Consider the following 19820-nt stretch of genomic DNA (forward strand, 5'->3'; position numbering starts at 1 on the left):
TGACTTTATAAACATTTAGACTCGATATCTGTTACAGTTTTAAACCTTTAAACTAAAACATTTAACGATGAACTAAATGTAGTCCGGTCCTTTAAAACCTTAAACCCAACTTCACAGACTGTGTGTGTGTGTGTGTGTGTGTGTGTGTGTGCGCTGACCTGACTCTGGGCACCATCACGCGGTGCTGCACCATGAGCGTGTGGCAGATGGACGCCATCATGGTGAAGACGTCCTCGCTGGCCGAGTCCCTCCACACCAGGGACAGCAGGGCGTTCGTCTGCTGCTTCGAGTCCAACTTCTGCACGCACAGCTGTGTGACCAACTGCAGAGACAACCTGTTATCATTCTAAACACACACACACACACGTGTAAAATAAATGTAGGATCCAATCCAGGGGAAGTGTGTGAACAGAAATGACGGGGTGTGTGTGTGTGTGTGTGTGTACCTGTACAGAACGAGGGTGTGTGGAGGGATCGTCCTCGTCCTCCGAGTCGCTGTTGGCGTTGGCTCTGGTGAGGCTCTCGCTCCCGGGGAGCAGAGGGAGAAGAGACTGCAGAGCGCTCAGGTACAACTGCAGACCCTCTTCTGATAGAGAGCCTAAAACGCACACACACACACACACACACACACACACACACACACACAGGTCAGTGTACCAGACTACGGTACAGAAATACACCAACAGGGCTTTATTTTGCAGTACACACACACACACACACACACACACACTCGACCTCACCGAGCCCCGTGTCCCCTAACGACAGTACGAAGTATAAGAGCCATGGGGCGTGGCACTGGGCGCGGTCCGACGAGGACACGGTGGCCTGCAGCGAGAACAGGAAGTCGTGGAACGGGAAGCAGAGTCTGGGGTCGGTCAGCGCCGGGACGAAGAAGTGATAGATCTGCTCCGTGAAGGGGGGAGAGATGAAGTCCTCTGTGAAGGCTGAGAACACAGACTGTCTGTGAGGGACAGAGAGAGACACAGTTTATTATTATTATCATTACTATTATCATTATTATAATGCACATATATGTATCTATTTTTTTCCATTTTTATATTTGTTCACGAGTCACTTTATCTTCAACTAAATGTCTGTACGCTTTAATTTTACATACATTTCATTATTACTCTTTCTATATATTTTGGGTTTATTTTGTTGTTGTTGTTGTTTTTATTATCTACTCCTGACTTTTTAAGCATTTGGCAATACAAATGTAAACACTTATCATAACAATAAAGCACCTAGGAATCTTGAGAAAGAGAGAGATGAGATGAGAGAGACAGAAATAGAGAGATAGAAAAAGAGGCAGAGATAAAGAGAGAGAGAGATGAAGACAAACAGAGGTGAGAGAGTAAAAATAAAATGGAGGGAGAGACACAGAGATAAGGAGTAAGACAGTAAGTGAGGGAGTTGAGGAGAGAGGCCAAAAAAAAAGACGGATGAACGAGAACAAAGAAAGAGAAGATGCCAGGAAGAGATAGATACAGAGGCATTGATGAGCGAGAGAGAGAGAGAGAGAGATGAAAAGAAAGAGATGAGGAGAGAGAAAATAAGATAGGGAGGGGAGACAGAAATGGGGGTAAAACACAAAAAAAACAGAAAGTTGGAGTCATAGTCAAGTAGAGAGGGGGAGACAGATGAGGAGAGACAGATGAGGAGAGACAGATGAGGACAGACAGATGAGGACAGAGAGGGAGACAGGTAAAGAGGCATAGATAAAGAGAAAAAGGATAAGACACAGAGATAAGGAAGAGAGGATGTGAGAGAGGGAGTTGAGGAGAGAGTCTAAAAGAAAAAAAAGACAGATGTAGAGACATAGAGAGACAAATAAGAAGGCAAAGACAAAAGAGAGAGAAAGAGAGACATAAAAAAGCAGAGATACAGCGATAAAGAGAGAAAGACAGAGAGGACATGAGATAAGATTGGATTCCATTCGTTCTTTAGTGATATCATTAACAGTGTGTATTTACTGTATCAGTGCGTGTGTGTGTGTGTGTGTGCGCGTGTGTGTCTACCTTGCGCCGGCAGGACAGGAGCTGTAGGTAAAGTGCAGTGGTCTGAGTGTGTGTTCCAGCAGTGTGTGTGCGAGGGGAAGTGAGGGGGCGTCGCTGTAGTCCAGACTGGACGGAAGCTTGTGATTGGCCAAGACGTACAGCATCCTGTAGTAACCTGCAAAGTACACACACACACACACACACACACACACACACACACACATACAGAAAGACGTGAGATCAGGACACCTCATCAGTGTGGAATAAAAACAAAACAGGGCGGGGCAGAGGGGAGGGGGGGGGTGATGCGGTACCTTTCTGAACCATATAGAGCGACACCTGCTCGGTGAGCGCGGCGGCAGCGCTGGCGTCCTGTAGGGGGGGCAGGTACGTCCTCTCTGAGGAGAACACCTCCAGCATGCGCATGGGGACCGCCACGTTCCCGCCGTCATCCTGATACAGCTGCAGCAGTCTGACACACACACACACAAATAAATAGTTGATGGAGATGATCACATGAGCTCACACTGCCACACAAAAAAAAAAAAACATTAGAAAAGTATGCAAAAGTTCTGGCACCTGCAGCAGTGTCCGAGAAGCCTCTTGATTTGGAACACACAGGTGCCTCTATCGGGTCCGGCGAGGAGCTTCACAAACTGGGCGTGGTGCTTCACTACGCTCTGACACAGCGAGATCTGGGACAGGAAACACAACACGAGAGTCAGAGAATCATATACTGTAAGAGACAGGACAACAAGCGGTTATTCTTAGTCTTAAATATTAAATACAGCATGACAGTGACACTAGTGGATTGGTGGACTAACAGACTAATGGACTAGTGGCCCACCGGACTACTGCAGAGGTTCTCAAACTGCCCTACACACTTTAGTGTTTCCCCTTTGCTCTGGCACACACACTTCTAGTCAAAGAAGGCTGTTAATTACCCGAGTAGTTAAATCGGGTGTTCTGGGAGCAGAGAAAACACTCAACTGTCCACAACCAGGATCAGGAACGACTGGCCTACTGGTCTACCAGACCAATGGACCAATGTAAAAGTGGCCTATTGGATAACTGGTCTGCAGAACTGGCCTACTGAACCAATGAGCCATTAACCAAGTGTCCTATTGGACTAATGAACCAATACACAAATGTCCCACTGGCCTACTGGACCAATGGACAAGTGGCCTACCTGTCCAATAAACCAATGGTCAAGTGGCCTACTGGACTATGAGTCACCTGGCCTACCAGGCCAATGAACCAAAGAACCAAGTGTTGTTCTGAACTACTGGACACTAGTGTCATTTTGGCTTTTGTGTTTTGCTTGAAAAGGTAAATTTTACCAAAAAAAATGCTTTATGAACTGAAGTAATGAATAAGTCCTGACCAGCCGGTGTGTATCCTCGCTATGGCGGTAGAAGAAGAGAAGACGGCGGATGAGCAGACTGAGCGGTGCAGGGTCTGGGAGCGTGGATCCGGAGAAACCCTGACACTCGCACAGGCAGCGGTCGAAGTGACTTCGCTGAATGCCATGCTACACACACACACATAAAAACATACATTCGTCTGAAATATTATTAAACACAGCAGAGCCCCGACCTCATCCCAATTTTGTGGGAGTTGTCACAGTAACTTGCTTCCCACTCATTATCATGGCTTTCTATTATATATATATTTTTATAACATTATATTACATTACATTATATTATGTAATATCATATCATATTATATATCATATCATATTTCTCCCTCTACTAAAGCAGACTTTTGGGATTCGTCTCCGGCTCGCATAGCCAGGAGGGCGCATACTTTTCCCCCCATGCATTCAATATTTCCTGGGGAAAAAAAAACTCCCCTGTACCTGTCGTTTCCTCTCCTGGAAGCCTCGTATGTAAGACTGGATGACAACAGCGCTTTTCAGCCTTCTCCTTTCATCCTGTGAGAACAGAAAACAGTGTCAAGTCTATCTCAGTCAGACACGACACGCACCCGGGCCGAGGTCACGGTCACTACAGCGCACAAACCTCTCGCTTGCGCCTCTCCTCCTGCGTGCGGTGAAGCAGTGAAGCTTTCTGCTCCTGGAAACAAAGGACAGGCGTTAAAATGCTGACTGGGTGACAGAGGAGGAGGAAGAGAAGGAAATGTCGGCGTACCTTTTTACTCGCCCCTCCAAGGGACACTTTGGGCGTCCGCTTGAAATCTCCCTCGAAGCTGAACATGGCTACACACTTCCCATCGAGCTGCAGCGCCGAGAAATGACCTGTGTGAAGAGCAGAACGAGAAATAAATGTTAATAAATCATCAACAACAGAAATTCAAAAGAACCAGAACCGCTGAATGCGAATCCGTGTTGAAGTTGTGGAGATTGAATAAAATCACACGGACGCGCAAGGGGATTGGTCGGTAATTATTCACGCTTGTGACATCATTAAATACTGGAAGGACTAATAACTATCAGATCTTAATAATAATCCTGTTGTACTTTACTCTAGACATGCAGTTATCTGCCGATAGAAATGCTGTTTATTTGTTTAATCTTAGCTTGTTATGATTAAAATCTAATCACAATAAATATCATCATTTTAAGAAACTAATTATGAAGCTTGTTTGTTTGTTTGTTTGTTTTTTTTACAAGACAGAACACAGCTTTTTAATTTCAAAACAAGACAGAAGTTTATTTCATAAACACGACAAGATGAAAGCCCATGCAGTCAGTCGATGATTATTTCCCTACGACAGCATGACCCCGAAGGGGGTTTCGACACCATCATCATCTGTGTCAAGCTTACATAATAAATCATAAATCATGTCAGGTTATATCCAGCTGTGATTAATCTCAAGACTATACTGTATAGTCCATTCTGAACACTAATACTAATCTTTATTTTAGTCTAGATCTCAGGATTCTCAGGACTTGTATTACATGAATGTATTTAGTTAAATTAGCTAAGTAGAAACAAACAGCTTAAAATAATAAAGATACACAGTTACTACAACTACAATTAAGCTGGACAGATAATATTCCATATTTTAAATCAGCTATAAATCCCAGGGAATAAACAAAACAAGAAACTGTGTTAACCAGCACCCTGCACGACGCCGTGTCCCTAATAGCGCCGTCCTGAAAGCCAAGTGCACTAGATGGCGTGTACGAACATTCGTTACTTCCTTCCCTAAGCAGTGCGCGCGGACCGGAGTGAAACACAGCCGCCTAGTTTAGCTACCAAGCTAGGTAGCAAATGACTCAGCGTTTCTAGCACCCTAAAATCACTTATATAACCCCAGTGTGGTCTGTGGGGCAGAAAATACTCCAGTGTTTTCCCTCAAAAACACAAGATGTACAGATTATCACCATTAAGCCGCCATTTTAATTCGTAAATCAGCGCATTAGCTTAGCCAGCGCTAACGCGTTCGGATACTGGTTTCTGTTCAGACTATTTTCTGGTTGTTTGTTTGTTTTTAAACATGTGCAAACAATTTAACAAATTCCATCTGTTACCTGTTTTACTGAAGAGCCGCTCAGGAGGTGAAAATTAAACGAAAATGAAAGAAAAACTCTGCTCTGTGCGGCTCTTCTCCCCCTTCTCCCAGCTGGTAGCTTCCAGAAACACAACAGAAGCGTTGTCCCGCCCACCCGACAAAATACTCACACGCGATTGGATGATTTCTGAGATTGCGAGAGCCTATTGGCTGGTTACGTTGAGTGATTGGTAAAATGTCAAAAGCACTTCCGGCATGAAGTTTTGAGTCATGTAGTGTGTATGTGTGTGTGTGTGTGTGTGTTATTACTACTAGTAGTACTACAAAGAAGAAGAGCCACAAAAAAAAAAAAAGAAAAATATATATAATAAATTATAATAATTATAATAAAACATGTTTTTAATGAGTCACTAGAAAGGTCCAATCAGTCATTTTTCCAAGAAGAATAGCACTTTTAGTTCAGGTTCCATCCAATGTCCAAACCCCAGGCGCAAGAAAGGGCATCCGGTGTAAAACCTGTGCAAAAACCAGAATAGCTTCTTTAGGTGGCACAGTGGTTCAGTGGTCCACATTTGATTCCGACCTCTGGGTTCTGTTTGCATGTTCTCCCTGTGCTTGGTGGGTTTCCTGCTACAGTCCAAAGACATGCAGATTATGCTAACTGGTGTTCACAAATTGCCTGTAGCATGTGAATGTTGACCGGTGGTCCCACCACGGTTGTAAAATGGGAATAAATACAATGGTCACCATTGACCTCCACGGTCTCTAGACTACAGAGGTTCCTATATGGATATATATACATACCTATATACATACCGATGTCTAATATTGAGTAGGTTTTGATGTTCCCAAATTGTCTGTAGTGTGTGAATGAGTGTGTGCCCTGTGATTGGTTGTCCAAAATGTACTCGCCTAGTGCCCAAAGTTTCCCCATGTACACAGAATGAGCTCCAGGCTTCCTGCGATCCTGTATAGAGTAAGCAGTATAGACAATTAATGAATAAATATCTTTCTTAACAGTTTTGGAGACACAACTTAATACTCATTCATTTAATTTAGCATCTAAACCAGCTTATTCACTCACTTCAAAAGGATATACCATTTTTCCCTGTATACAGGGTCGTGGGGGGCTTGGAGCCTATCACTGAAGACTTAGGATGGGATGCCAATCCATCACAGGGCACACACATATGCACACATATGTATGCACACAAACACAAACCCGGAACCTGGAAGTACAAGTCAAAACCACTATGCCACTGTGATGCCAAACCAGCTCTCTAATAATTACTTTTCCTGTACTGAATATCATGAAAATCGTATGGAATTATTTTCCCAAAACAGCATGAACCTAACTGTTTTATTCCTCTTATTCCACAGCAATTAGGCAGCAAATTGCTTTAAATTAATGTTGTGGAACACCCACAAAACAAGTTAGTTCACATCCTCATTTATAAACAGTCATTTCCTTGAAACCCTCTCTTTTTTACATTTAGGCATTTGGCAGACACCCTTATCCAGAGCGGCTTACATTTTTATCTCATTATACATCTGAGCAGTTAAGGGTTTAAGGGCCTTGCTCAAGAGCCCAACAAGGAAAACCTGGTGGTCATTGGATTTGAACCTGGGACCTTCCTATATTATGGAAATGTGTATGAAATGTGAGAAAATGTGTAAGAAAGCAATAAATATGAAGCATACAAATAATGTCCTCTAATACACATGACAAATTCAAAAACTAAATTGCCAAACCCCAAAACAAAATAACAAATCCAAAAAAACAAAATAAAAACAATATACAGGGAAACAAATTGGGCCAAGAGTAGCTCAATCAGTTATGGCTGTGGGTTACTGTTGTACTGAGGTTCAAGCCCCTGCACCACCAGACTTCCACTGTTGAGCCTTTGAGCAAAGCCCTAAACCCTATTTTCCCCTGGGGTGCTGTATCCTGACCTCAGCTTTCTAACTGAGATGTGTGAAAAAAAAAAAATCAGTTCACTGTGCTTTAAGGTACATGTGACAAATAATTGAATTATTAAATGGCAAAAACAAAATAACAAATTCCAGAAACAAAAAACCAAATCAGAAAATCTGTAGTTCATAAAAAACTCAAGCTTTAAAAGAGACGCAGAAGAAAACAGCTATGCCAGGGTCAGTGGAGTGGATTTTGATTTTGGAAATGTTATTTTGTTTTCAGTTTTGTTTTGATTTTATTTTGGTTTCAGTTTTGTCATTTTGTTTTTGGTTTTGTTACCTTGTATCAGTTTTGTTATTTTGTTTCCAGTTTTGTTATTTTGTCAGTTTGTTTGTTTGCAGGCCTCCTAAAGATATCCGAAAGTCACTGGAGACTCCTTCAACAGATGTTGCAAACAACATCTTCTTACAAAAAAAGTGGAAATAAAGTGTCTCAGATAGCCATTTTAAGAGTATTGTAACAAAAAGAAATAGTTTTCTGCTACATGTGCTGCGATAAGGGCAGGAACGTGAGCTTCTGAGCAGGTTTTGGATGTCATTGACATATTAGTGAAAAAAAATGCATGTGATGACATGGCATAACAAGTTTAGTGAATTGAAGAGGACCAAGTACTGAGTTTTGTGGGACACCTGCAGAGAAACTGCAAGAAGCAGACATAGATTTCCTCTATGTCAAATTACACGATTGACCCATACAGGTACAGTAAGTGTAACAGAATTATACACATAGATTAGAATGACATTAGTATAATAACACAAAATATTTTGTTAGACAACGAATGACTTTCTGGAATTTTCTTAGGGAACAATAAAGTATCCATCCATCCATCCATCCATCCATCCATCCATCTATCTATCTATCTATCTATCTATCTATCCGTTTGTCTGTCTGTCTATCTACCTATCTATATGTTTCAATCTGACTGTTGTTTTATTGTTTAATTAGGCATGTTCATTTATAATATTCCTAGCGTATGTTAATATATCAAGTTTACAAAACCATCAGTTGCACCTCTGCAGGGTGTATTACACTAATGATTGCTGCCAGAGATATACTTATGCTACCCTCTGTATAGATCAGATCAGGTGTAATTATAGGTCTGTTCTGTGTGGTAATCCAAACTATCTCACCCTGACTTGTTAGTCTTACAAATGAATGCTGTAAACCAAAATTATTATCTCTTTTAACATATATATGTGTGTAAGGCATGCCAACCCATCACATGGCCCATGGCACATTTGGCAATTTATAATCAGCCAATCAGCCTATAAGGCATGTCTAGTTTAGTCTGTGAGAGGAAATGAGACTCCCTTGGGAAAACCCACCAAGCACAAGCAAAACATGCAAACTACACACACAAAGATAAAATAATAGTGAGTTCCAAACCCCCAACCCTAGAGGTGTGAAACGACAGTGCGACCCACCATACCCACCCACAAGGTCAAAACTGTCAAATGCAATGCCCCCATATTCACTAGGACATAAAAAGTGCCCCCCCCCAACACTATCTAGATTGGATGAACGTATGTCTCTGTTTAGTGAAACACACCTCAGAGAAATGGAGACATATGGCGCATGTTTTAGAGAAATGAACTCCTAAAAAAATTATGAAGGCTCAAATCGAAGCTGGCCAAGAACCCTAAATAACCTGTCCACATCAGCCATCCCGGGCTAATTAAATGGGTTAAAATGATTATGAGTCCCAAATGTGTTTCCGAGCTGTGCTGCAGGTTTGTGCCAGTGTAATTAAATGCAGTATTTATTGCAATAAAAGAGACAGCGCGAGCTTCCCCCTTTAAATTGTCTTTTCATAATGAACACATTTAGCTCAGATAATTCAGATCTAAACTATTTCCATTCGTCACTCTGATTTGTACTCCAGTTAATTGGAGAAGTGATTATCTATCCAGAGCTCTGAAGGAGGGTTTTTCCCCCCTCCTCCTTTTTGCCTCCTCCTGGGAGGTCAGCCTCCATCTCAGGGTGGAAATATTCATTTCACTTGATGTCACTTGATGTGATGAAAAAAAAGAGAGAGTGATAAATCTCAGGGATTGGTGCAGGCCAGTGTTAAACGCCTTCATATTTCACCAGCAGCTTTAATCGCAATACTCCAGTGCACACTCCGTTAATGAAATTAAAGCCTGGAGAAGAAATAGAGAGAAGCACAGCCGCAGGGTAATGCCGGACATGCCCAGGGATTTTATAACACAAATAAAACCAGAGAGATGCTGATTAAAAACAAATAAATAACTAAAAACAACAACATGGGGAAAAAAGCACATATCATGATGCAAGGACTGGTATGAAACAAAATACATTAACAGGTGATAAATTGAAAATACATCACTTTTAAAAGTAAAATGCATATACATATTATATATAAATGTATACTCCTCGATTGTTAATCTGAACTCCATGTAGTACTACTACTACATTTACAGCATTTGGCAGACACCCTTATCCAGAGCAACTTACTTTTTATCTTAGTATATTTCTGAAAATTTGAGAATTAAGGGCCTTGCTCAAGGGCCCAACAGTGGCAAATTGGCATTGGATGTTTTTGAACCTGGGTCCTTCTGTCCTCCTGAGTCCACTGCCTTAATCACTGAGCTACCCCTGTGATGTTAATAATACAAACATGAATATAAAATAAATATTGAAATATTTTTTATCAGAATTAGATATTTCTAAATCTAATAAAAATATTTCAATATTTTTTTTATATTCATATTTGTATTAATAGAATATTTCCAATTCTATTAGAATTAGAAATGCTGATTTAATTTTGCTTACATTTTTATTTTAGTATCTTTATTAAAGTTAATACCCTTATTTAAACATCACTTTAATAACACTATAAAATAAAAAAAAATATGTATATATAATAACCCTACAAGAAAAAATGTATCTGGACATAAAGCCCAATTAAAAAAAAACAATAAAACAACAATGCAATAACTACTTGTCTAAAATCAATATTTAAAAAACTGCATAAGAATATAATTACGTAAAGATAGAGATATCATTCAGAACTATGTAAATACTTAATATAAAAAGTACAGACTGTTAGTCCAAAATAGGAAAACAAAAATACAGAAATTACCTGAGTGGTTTAATCTATTAATAAAATCTGTGAATTATTATTATTATTATTATTATTATTATATTAGCCAATTGTTTGTTTGTTTTTTGTTTGTTTGTTTTTTTGTTTGTTTTTTGCTTTCGGATTTTCGGATCTTGCTATTGCAAAATTCCTTTCTTTATTCATTTATAAATTTAAACCGATATGTTTTTAAAAGTGTCGGAAACCTTAAGACCTTTTGTCACTTTGCAAAACCTGTTTAAAACGATTGATACACAGCGTCAGTGTTTGCATCCTTATCACCTGTTATTAAACTTTGACAATTAAGAACGAATAAATATTTCAATCAACTAATTAAAAAGAACAGTGATGAACGGTACAGTAGTGTGTACTCTGTTTAACCTAATAATGTTCACGGGACGTGGCAACAATTTTCACAACAAGTCACGCCTTTTTTTTGTTTGTTTTTAAATCTGTTGCTTTTTGTAATATTTTTTGTGAATGGGCGGATAAGATCAGCAGCGATTTTCAGTCCATTCTGTCAGTTTTATCACTGGGATAGACATAAGGTTCTAACGTTCGAGATTTTTAATGTTTAAAATTACATGGAAACATTTCACCGCGCGTTTAGAAATGGCAAAGTTCTTGTATAAATAAGAAAAATCAACAAAAAAAATAATTCATAGCCTATTTATGTTTAATTCTTACTTATATGATGATGATGATGATGATGATGATGGTTATTATTATTATGATTATTATTATTACTATTTTAGTCGTATTTTGCTTTGTTTTATGAAGCTTAGGATTTTCAGTTTCGAACAAGCCTGTATACCTGAACAGAATGACTTTAATTATAATTAGTAGTCGATAGGAATACCTCTATAAATCATGTTTAAGCAGCATAGTGTGAACATTAACTAAGCAGAAACCTTTTTTTTACTACCATGTTTTAAAATATAAAGAGAAAGAGTTTCCACTAAAAATAGGAAATGAATAAAAAACGGCACATTAAAGGAAAGTGTAAGAGTTTTAATTTATTTTAAGTTTTAATTAATAAAGACAATATCAAGACGCGCGTGATATTTAGGTTTAGATATTGTATTTTTTCACAATGTTTAACCTGAAAAATTCGAATGTGAGCTAGATATCAGCTTTTTGTTTGTTAGCTGGAAACTGTTGCTTTGCATTGGTTTTGTTTTTCCACGTTATTGTTCCATAAAATGTAGCCAACCTTAAACATAACGTCGATCAATAATTTAATCAATGAATCAATCAATCTGCAGCTTTATTGTTCCCACTGGGAAACCCGCAGCACAAGCACAGGATCCATACAATTACAAGCACAGAACATAACCTTTGAAACGGAATATTTCAACATATTTTATAAACACAGAAAACAAATACTTTCATTGGTTTTGAGAGAAATCACAACCAATAACTACACTCTTTTACTTAAAGCTGGTTATGTGTTAATGGCATGAAGGAAAGCACAGGAAGGAAATCAGAAACAGAAAGGAGAAGTCTCTGTGGGATTTAGTGATTCCCATTGAGCTAATAAACAGAGAGAGAGAGAGAGAGAAGCTCATCAGCCTGATTGAGAGGCAGGTGAAGGGCAAACTCACTGTCACTCATTCTCTATCTCTCTTTCTTTCTTTCACTCTTTCACTCCATTAGCCTTCACAGGCTAATTAGAGAGGGAAAAACATCAATCTACTCCTCCATCACCCCATCTGTCCATCCCTCCATCTTTCCCTTTATGTAGTCTAAATTTCACTCCTGCATTGCTGCAATTCTCATCTAACACCCTATCGCTTTATCTCTCTATCCTTCCTCTATCACTACATCTCTCCATCATTACACTTCTTGAAACTTCCTTTCATCACTACATTCCTCATTACTATTACATTACTCTATTCCCATCACTGCACTTCTGCAACTCTCACCATCACTATACTTCTCCAGCACTCTATTCTTTTATTCCAGTATTCCTCTATGATTACACATCACTCCATCCCTTGATCATTACGGCCCTCCATAACTCCATCTCTTCATCAACCTATTCCCAATCATTTCAACACGCATGTTCCCATCACCTGTCCTCTTTTATCTAATACTTTATATCTACTTTATCCCTCCATCAGTGCCATTAGTCAAGTCCTCCCTGACATCAACCCTTAATCACTTCATCATTAAATCTCACTATCATATAATCCTTTCCTCCTCCCTCCATCAACACCCACCTCTCTATTATTTCAATACTCAATATGTCTATCTCTCTGTATACAGAGCCATGATTAGCCCAAGAAGAAAATCTGATCATTTAATTACACTTTATTTGTACTAATCAGACACAATCTGACATAAAAATTTTTTTTATTTTAGACTCTATCCTTAAATATTATTACATACATTTATTCAGATAATATAATGTAAACTTTATTTATCCAGAAAACAAATCCAAGGCAGTGAAAAAATAAGAAGAGGCAAAATTGACAGACAGACGGATGAATGGATGGATGGTATGGATAGATAGATAGATAGATAGATAGATAGATAGATAGATAGATAGATAGATAGATAGATAGATAGATGTTTGTCATAATCGAAGGAGTCACTTAGTTAAAAAAAACATTTTGTCTAACTGTCGGTGCAGTAGAAGTAAAGCTTAAATCAGTATTAAAAAGCATAAAATAAAAATAAACAAATTTAAAACATATTACATTTTAAACTCAATGTATAAAAAAAATTGTTGAACTTTATTAGTGCCATTAGTACCTTTAGAAAGAAAAAATACATTTTCTTTGTATGTTATTTGAGTTTTCTTATATATTCCCTTTGTTTTGGAAAAGTTATACACGGCGACACAATGTGGTTAGCCCAGTGGCCCCTCAAGGGTTCAACTTCTGTAGAGTTAGATTTTTAACATTAAATTTACAAAAATGTAAATTTCAATTTTTTTTTTAAATATATAATTTTCAAGTATTTCAAAAAGTCCAGTATAAAGGGTTAAATGGAGTGAGTGTACTAAGTGTAGTGTTTCAGTGTTGTAAGTGCAGTGGGTGGTCTGTTGACAGCCTGCATGCCTTCCTGAGACAAGATAAAAGAAGAAGAATGGAGTGTGTGGGATTCACTGCACTTTAAACCAAACACACAGATATGTTCATAATATTATACATAATGCACTGTTAATGTAATGTTAGAAAGACTAAATACAAATCAAAATGTAAAAATTCAAAACAAAGAGCCCAGCTAAGTTTTCTCTTTAAAAACCGTTGACTGTAAGATTTAATACGTTTAAACATTCTTTAAATACACGCATTAATACATACATTAAACTGTATTACAGACAGGCGAATGCATTCAGCTTAGACCGTATATATCACATAGTATGAACCAAAACAAACACAAAAATTGCTTCGTTACAACTGTGTAATGTTACCGTATTTTATTTATTCGAAAAGCCTTTTATGCTCAGGTTAAAAAAGTAGTAGAAATATAGCATTAGTTGTAAGAGGAAAACGAGTTGCCAGATTGAATTAAAGTTCTGCTAAAACTACTTAGTGAAATTGTGAAAAGAAAAATCTGATTTTTCAACTTCTCAGCAGGAGCAGGATTAACCATTTATTTATTTACACGAAATGTTCAGAAAAACTATTACTGTTTATTTCTATGCAATTTTGTTTAAAATATATTTAATATGTACATGTTAATTTTTTTAAGTAATGTTTTTTTTTTTTTAGATTTTAAAATTGCAATAAAAATAACTAAAGTAAAAGAGATAAAGTCAATCTGGCAACTCTGCACTTCAGCAAAGGCTGAACCCATTGCGCGTAGGCGGGTCGTGATCAACCAATCCGACATCACTGCCACAAACTTCACAGCCTAGATTACAACGCTATAAGGAGAGGAAGCAGCTCACACACACGTCAACACACCCGCACGCGCGCGCACACACACATGTGAGTCCAGAGGACGGCTGGAGATCCGTCTGGGCCACATGGAGAAATCCAAAAACTTTCGCATCGACGCCATTCTGGCCGTGGAGCCTCCGAAATCTCAGACTTCACCCCTGGCTCTGGTCACCTCACTGTCGAGTTCATCATCTTCCTCCACATTATCGTCATCCTCGGGCAGGAGAAGCGTCCCGGGTTCGGATCTTCTGAACTCTCCTTCAGCCATGTTGGGACTCCATCCTCCGAGCAGCGCTCTTTACCACCCGCACATGTTCTCCTATCCCCTGGGACAGCCGCCTGTACTCTCTTACCCCTACCCTCCTCTTCCTCACCACGATGAGCCCCTCAAGCTGCCCCCTGGATCCCTGCAGCTCGATCACTGGCTGAGGATCTCCACCGCGGGACTCGCTCTCCCCAAACTTCAGACTGACTTCAACCGTGAGTACCTGCCACATTGTAACACTTTTGATCAAATCTATCTATTAAAACATTATGTTTATAATTCCACAAAAGTATTTTCACAGCGTCAATCATTTCCACGAACTAAAACGTGATTCCAGCTTTTGCACAGATCTGCTAATACAATGCCGATATTACTGCATTCCTCATTATGCATTCCTATTTCATAAATGTAACATAAACCAACTGTTGTTTACTTTTGCTTTTTATTTTAGTTATGGAGTTTACATATTGTACTGAAGAGGGGAAGTTTGTGCTTAATTTAATTATGTAAATCTAGGAATTATTTTTTAACATATTTTTAAGGAACAAAAATGACCCTAAAATAATTAAACATTCAACAAATATTCGTCAAATCGATAACCTCATTAATTGAGAAATGTTAGAAATTATTGAAAAAAGGCACAATAGGCTAAATTTAACATAATGCGCATTTAAATAAATAAATAAATAAATAAATAAATACAAATTGCTCAACAAATTGAGGTGCCATAATTAATTATTTTGAATAAAGTGAAAGGCGACTTATTGGCATTTTTACACAACCATTTAGTGACACCAAAACTGATTAAATTATATTTCCCTTCTAAACAAAAACAAATCCCATTAATATTCTTTATTCAGTTTCATCAAGAACATGCGTTAATCAAGCAAGTAGTAAACTAAAAGAGAACGAAAAAACTAGAAAACTGGTACTGATAGGGAACTAGAAATGCTTCTCCAGTGGCATCACGCCAGAGAACATTTTCTATTATTAATATTTCCTGACTAAACACGACTAAAGTGCTGCTTTTTAATAAACTAAATAAAATAAATCGTTTAACTGACGGCAGAAAAAACAACTCGTTTTGGTTCCGTTAAAACATCAAGGTCATTGTTGTTTAATAAATTTCAATGCCTACGATTATCCAATAATAATAATAATAATAATAATAACAACGCAAATGTCATATGGTTATATTTTTTTATTACATTTACAATTTTAATTGACGCGTTAAATTGACGCTGATTTAATTTCCTTGCATTTGTTTTCCTTCACTGCTATTGGTTATTGTTATTGAAATATTTAAAGATATTCTCATTTCATTACCTTTAAATACAGTATTAACAAAAGACAATATCAATAAACAGCAAAAACATGCAGCAAGACATAAAACACAATAAATGAAACAAGTAAACAACAAAGCAATAAATACTTGATTAAATTCAACATTTTAATTTTTTTTAATAAGAATTACGTAAAAATAAAGATCACATATTTTCCTTTTTTATTTAATAGCTGACGAGTGTGTTAAATATGTATACATAGATATATTTCCCCCCACATATTCTGCACAATACACTTAATACATGCATTACATACTGTACATGTGTAAACGCAGAATTAAGACCTGTTGGTGTTTTGGTTGCCTTTTGTGCTTTATGTAGAGTAATCTAACGGTTTTCATTATCTAGTAGCAAAAATGTTCGGTAAAAGAATGATTGTCGTGAGACTGGAGTGCGGAAGTCTTCTCCTTCCATCTCCTTCTCCATCTTTCGTTTTTCAGACAGGGGGTAAAATGGTCAGATAATGGACAGAGGGGGGAAAAGTGTCGGTCCGGTGAGAAAACCACAAACCGGTCCAAGTGTTTACACACCGAACACAAGCGTGTCTGTGTGTCGGGTTTACTGAGAGCCGAGCGCGAACACACACACACACACACACACACACACACAAACAAGATAGGGTGCAGATGTTAGGGGGGGAAATCAGAAGTTGTAAGGAAATTTTGCTTTTAATAACATGTTGTTGTAAGTATCGCTCACAACCAAACAGTTAATTTACTGTATCGTTCAGACTAATTAAAACACGTTAAACAGAGTGGAGACTGTATCAAGTAACAGAACAGAAGAAATCACTGTGTGTCTGGACACACAATACCATAAACGATTTGGATCTAATTTGCAATTTTTAAAGCTAATATTTTCCGCAAATCTTTAAAAAAAAAAGCTAAATTAGGCAGTTATTTTTATAATTAGGATTAAATACATTGCCGCACCGATTTGAGTATATAGAACCTTCCACGGCCTGTTCAACACACACACACACACACACACACACACAGCCGACATGACTAAGTCAATAAGACTTACAGCCTCAGTGTAAAGAAAATATCTAAACTCACAACATCTGACCACTGTTAGGGAAGAAAATATTTAATTTACACGATTTTGTTTTGTATAACGTTTGCAACAAAAAAAAAGACACGCGAACTCTCTCTCTCTCTCTCTCTCTCTCTCTCTCTCACACACACACACACACACACACACACACACACAAGAAAACGACAGCTAAGCTTTGAATTTGTAAAAAAATACGCAAATAAATTTTACAGTTACAGTAGATGCATAAACTAGATAGATAGATAGATAGATAGATAATCACAAATATCTCTCTCGCAAAATAATTCAGACCTGGTCAAATTGATCTTTAATGATGATCCATCTTTTTATTTAAAGCAACCATTTTTATTGCGAATAGACATTTTACATTATTCTCCGTGTTTCGTTTTTTTTTTTACAGGTCTCTCTCTCTCTCTCTCTTTCTCTCTCTCTCATTCTCTCTCTCTCTCTCTTTTGCTACATTGACAGTGTCCACTCGAGTTGCATGGACCCCACAAAGCCTGTTTAAAGGCTTATGATATATTTTTTCAGATGAAATCCATCCGATTATCACCTGATCACACACTTCAATAGAAGAGATTAGACATAATAAAAATCTGACCTTTTGTACAAAGCGGTGATAAAGAACAGTTTAACATATTTGCATAAATTTAAATAGAGACCCAGAAATAGTGCAGAATCTTGAATATTAAATATAATCTATTGAACATTTACCATTTACTCTCTTTGTGTAAAATCCAAAAACCTCCTGTTTATTCCCAATTTGAAATATATTTAAGAAAATAAAAACAAAATATGAGCTAAATCTCTTGTTTTTGATATATTTTTGAATCATATCTTTTTTATTTTGGATATTTATTTTTTATTTATTTATTTATTAATGTACATGTAGATAGATAGATAGATAGATAGATAGATAGAAATGCTTATCCAGTTTGTTGAATTTCTGTATGTTTTATGTGTGTGTACAGCTCAGGGACATCAGTCCACACTGCTGGGGAAATGTCGGAGGCCGAGAACCGCCTTCACCAGTCAGCAGCTCCTGGAGCTGGAGCATCAGTTTAAACTCAATAAATATCTGTCCAGACCCAAACGCTTCGAGGTGGCCACAAGCCTCATGCTCACCGAAACCCAGGTATTCATCCAACCTCCTTCTCCTGTGTATGTGTGTGTGTGCATGCCTGTCTGCCTGCTTGTGTGTCTCTGTTTGTATCTGTGTTTCTGTGTTTCTGTGTATGTTCTATATGCTGTTGAAAAGATAAACATTAATTTTTTATGTGTTATGTGGATATCATACTACTACTAATACTAATACAAAAACAAACAAACAAACAAGCAAACAACAAAAACAACAACAGCAACAACAACAACAATAATAATAATCTTTGTATTTCTCTACTCCTTTCCATTCCAGGTAAAAATCTGGTTTCAGAACAGACGCATGAAGTGGAAGCGCAGCAAAAAAGCAAAAGAACAAGAAGCAGCCCAAGAAGCTGCTGAGAAACACAAAGGAGCCAAAGAGAAAGAGAAGAGCGACCAGCCTGATTCAGCTAAAGGCAGCAACAGACTGAGAGACTTCAGGGACAGTGATGATGAGGACGATGAAGCAGACTCATACATGTGTAATTCCTCTGAGTTCTCCTCGGAGGACGAGAGAACCCACATGAGCCCTCAACCCTGAGACCCGAAGCGTTCCATATCCATCACAGAGCGCTCCCTTAGGGGAAAACCTGCATGTGTGTTTTCCCGTACCGCAGTGTGTCGTCCTGCTTTCCAGGGACTGATGCAATAGATACACGCCCAAGGAGACTGAGACATGGACTGAATCCTAACTCGCGCCTGTTCTGAACATTTACTGCACTACGTATGGTGTAGGTGTAGGAGCCATTACTCTATGTCGTTCTGTTTTTAATCATGTTAGGTGTACGCATATTGGAAATACCCATAAGAAAGTGTTTAGAAAGGCTCTTTAAATTGATGCTATATAAGAAAGAAAAAAAAAACCCTGTGTGGTAGAAAAGGCTATGTTTGAAATGCTTAAAATGGCTGAAGAATCATCTCAGAACGTTTTTAGAGAACGCAGAATAGATCATAAGTAAATGCTCTTTTGCTCATTAAGTCCCAAATTGTATTGGTCATATAGAGCTCTAGATAAGGTCTAAAAACCATCACCTTATGTTTTTACTCCCCTGGCTAGGGGCTGAATCTCAAATAAAAATATAGTGTAGTACATAGGGAAGCTTGGATTTAAAGAGAAGTACATAAACCTTTTCCAGGCAATTGTTTCATCAAGTGCACAAATTCTCAAAAAGAAATAAGGAATAATTTGATTTATACTAATTAATCAGCAGGAATTAATATCTAATCTCAATAGATTTTTCATAAGTTGTTTTAGGGCAAAATTAAAAAAATGTCTCCTGTGTTAAAGATATAGTGCATTACATAAAACCTTAGTGCACTTGAGGGAGAGAAAGAGAAAGAGAGAGAGAAAGAGAGAGAGAGAGTAGGCAAGCATTTGGGGTACAACCAATATTAAATCGATTAACTGTTTAATAGATTTGCCAAACAGTCTAAACATAGGGACCGCAGGAATGGGTACGAAGCATGTAATTGTTATTTTTTTTCATATATTACAAATGATGCAACAGAAATTCATAAAAATCATTGTTTTTCATTGTATTTATGTTTCATCACTAGACCCTCCCCTTTCT

General features: G+C 37.9%; 2 protein-coding genes across 3 annotated transcripts in view; one reads left to right on the forward strand and one right to left on the reverse strand.

Annotated features, from left to right (window-relative positions):
- ube3c (ubiquitin protein ligase E3C) overlaps window positions 1-5613 on the reverse strand; it is a 29891-nt gene extending 24278 nt beyond the window's left edge. Inside the window, exons 1-11 of one of the 2 annotated variants that reach the window (XM_053496588.1) lie at window positions 5494-5613; window positions 4148-4254; window positions 4019-4072; window positions 3856-3930; window positions 3382-3528; window positions 2577-2692; window positions 2312-2469; window positions 2019-2172; window positions 741-961; window positions 447-598; window positions 159-322 (exon numbers count right to left, since the gene is read on the reverse strand). In XM_053496588.1, coding sequence (XP_053352563.1) covers window positions 159-322; window positions 447-598; window positions 741-961; window positions 2019-2172; window positions 2312-2469; window positions 2577-2692; window positions 3382-3528; window positions 3856-3930; window positions 4019-4072; window positions 4148-4213 — 1307 coding nt within the window. In that variant the 5' untranslated portion in view covers window positions 4214-4254; window positions 5494-5613. Of the gene's footprint in view, window positions 1-158; window positions 347-446; window positions 599-740; window positions 962-2018; window positions 2173-2311; window positions 2470-2576; window positions 2693-3381; window positions 3529-3855; window positions 3931-4018; window positions 4073-4147; window positions 4255-5493 lie in introns of both variants that reach the window. The other variant, XM_053496585.1, reaches the window with a different exon arrangement.
- Window positions 5614-14499: 8886 nt separating this feature from the next.
- mnx1 (motor neuron and pancreas homeobox 1) lies at window positions 14500-19155 on the forward strand. Its single transcript, XM_053504183.1, has 3 exons — window positions 14500-14925; window positions 18081-18244; window positions 18524-19155. Exons 1-3 carry the CDS (start codon window positions 14532-14534, stop codon window positions 18788-18790), a joined length of 825 nt encoding a protein of 274 aa, XP_053360158.1. The 5' UTR covers window positions 14500-14531; the 3' UTR covers window positions 18791-19155.
- The last annotated feature ends 665 nt before the right edge of the window (window positions 19156-19820 follow it).

Source organism: Clarias gariepinus, chromosome 1, assembly GCF_024256425.1.
Source record: "Clarias gariepinus isolate MV-2021 ecotype Netherlands chromosome 1, CGAR_prim_01v2, whole genome shotgun sequence".
In the NCBI taxonomy this organism is placed as follows: Eukaryota; Metazoa; Chordata; class Actinopteri; order Siluriformes; family Clariidae; genus Clarias; species Clarias gariepinus.

Excerpts from the sequence above, each read along its gene's own strand:
- mnx1 (XM_053504183.1), top strand. The coding sequence starts at position 14,532 with ATGGAGAAATCCAAAAACTTTCGCATCGACGCCATTCTGGCCGTGGAG. Across the intron at positions 14,926-18,080 it reads ACTTCAGACTGACTTCAACC|CTCAGGGACATCAGTCCACA; the intron begins GTGAGTACCTGC and ends GTGTGTGTACAG. Across the intron at positions 18,245-18,523 it reads TCATGCTCACCGAAACCCAG|GTAAAAATCTGGTTTCAGAA; the intron begins GTATTCATCCAA and ends TTTCCATTCCAG.